The sequence below is a fragment of the Penaeus monodon genome, chromosome 24 (genome assembly GCF_015228065.2).
Source record: "Penaeus monodon isolate SGIC_2016 chromosome 24, NSTDA_Pmon_1, whole genome shotgun sequence".
In the NCBI taxonomy this organism is placed as follows: domain Eukaryota; kingdom Metazoa; phylum Arthropoda; class Malacostraca; order Decapoda; family Penaeidae; genus Penaeus; species Penaeus monodon.
Genome location: NC_051409.1, coordinates 41,841,219 through 41,842,770, shown reverse-complemented (window position 1 = coordinate 41,842,770; position 1,552 = coordinate 41,841,219). Strand labels below are relative to the sequence as shown.

Genomic DNA, 1,552 nt, shown 5'->3' with positions numbered 1-1,552 from the left:
CCCCCCCCCTCCCGCCGGAGAGTACCTGCACGCGCGCCGACGTGGCCGTCCTCTTGTGGTGGTGCCCGTTGAGCGTGGGGTTCTTAGGCATCTGCGACGTGAACAGGATCCTGGCGATGAACGAGTACAGGACGCAGGAGAGGCAGCAGCGGCACCACGTAGAACACGACGAAGTCCAGGAAGAAGTAGTAGAGGTACTGGTCGCGCGACAGCTTGAAGGTGCACTCCTGCGTCGGGTAGTCGACGGCGTACTTGAGAGGCACCACCTGCGTCAGGAAGAGCCAGGGCGCGCAGTAGCACACGGCAAACAGCCACACGAGCAGCGTGATCTTCTTGGCGCGCTCCACCGTGCACACCGTCTGCGCCTTCATCGGGTGGCAGATGGCGATGTAGCGCTCCACCGTGAACGCCGTCAGGCTGAGCGAGCTGGCGTTGATGCCCAGGTTCTGCAGGAAGACGAGGATGGCGCAGCCGCCGCGCCCCCAGATCCAGTGGTTGCCGATGAGGAAATAGCTGACGATCTCCTGCGGCACGGCGGCCACCAGCACGGCGCAGTCAGCCACGGCCAGGCTCACCAGGTAGCAGTTGGTGGGCGTGGCCATGTTCTTGTTGCGGGCCACCACGATGACCACCATGGCGTTGCCGATCACGCCGATCACGAAGATGATGCCTTGGAACAGCGTGCCGATGATGCGGTAGACGTACGAGTAGTACTCGGGCCGCCCCGCGCAGTAGTCGCGGTAGATCTCCTTGGCGCACAGGCACAGCGCGTCGGCGGCCGAGCAGTTGATGCGCCGCGCGTCGTACGAGCACCGCATCAGGCTCTCCTCCAGCTCCCACGAGATATTGTAGGCGTCCAGCGCCGAGGCGTTGAACTCGTGCGGCCGCAGGTCGGCCAGCGTGCAGTTCTGCTCGTAGAGGCCCGACTCGCCCAGGGCGTCCAGGTAGTCGGAGCTGTTAAAGGCCATGCTCACTCCCGAACTGCTGTCGCTGCATCAGAAATGCCCGAACTCCTTTCCGTCGGCGCCTCGAAGCCGCACTCCCTGCCCGGCAGACCCCATGCCTTCATTTCGCAACCGCACTCATCATCAAGAATTCATGGCTTAAGCTCGGGCAAATCGGCTCATAGTTCGGCAGTTCAAATGAAGTCAACTACTCTAATGTCACTCGCGCGCCGACATCCTACCCCTTTTCTTTCCTTCGGACTTAAGAATAAATAGAAATCAAAGGTACAAAGCAACGTTAAGAATATCGAAGTCCCTTCCTTCTTCTTGGGATCAGATTAAAAAATGACCATAAAGTCTATAAAGAATGAGTTTCTCAAGAACAGGAACTGTTTCCAGCAAAAGAAGAGACGGGTCGGAGGGAGTTTCGTGTCACGGGCGGTCACCACGAACTGCACAGAGACCTCCTCCCGGCGCGAAGGATGTCAGCCCACTGAGCTCGTCTGCGCCAGACGCCAGGAGCCGCGACTGCCGGCCGGGACCTCGCATCGCGACTCGGGGCGGGGGGCATGCGCGGGGGGCAGTTGCGGCCAACGCAGTCGTCAGCG

At 60.9% G+C, this 1,552-nt stretch overlaps 1 protein-coding gene across 1 annotated transcript; it reads right to left on the bottom strand.

The window, feature by feature from the left end:
* Positions 1–40: 40 nt before the first annotated feature.
* Positions 41–1,350, bottom strand: LOC119589023 (thyrotropin-releasing hormone receptor-like). The gene has a single exon (XM_037937611.1). It carries the CDS (start codon positions 966–968, stop codon positions 84–86), a length of 885 nt encoding a protein of 294 aa, XP_037793539.1. The 5' UTR covers positions 969–1,350; the 3' UTR covers positions 41–83.
* Between the last annotated feature and the right edge of the window lie 202 nt (positions 1,351–1,552).

Bases quoted from the DNA above. Each gene is read 5' to 3' on its own strand.
- LOC119589023 (XM_037937611.1), bottom strand. From the start codon at position 968: ATGGCCTTTAACAGCTCCGACTACCTGGACGCCCTGGGCGAGTCGGGC.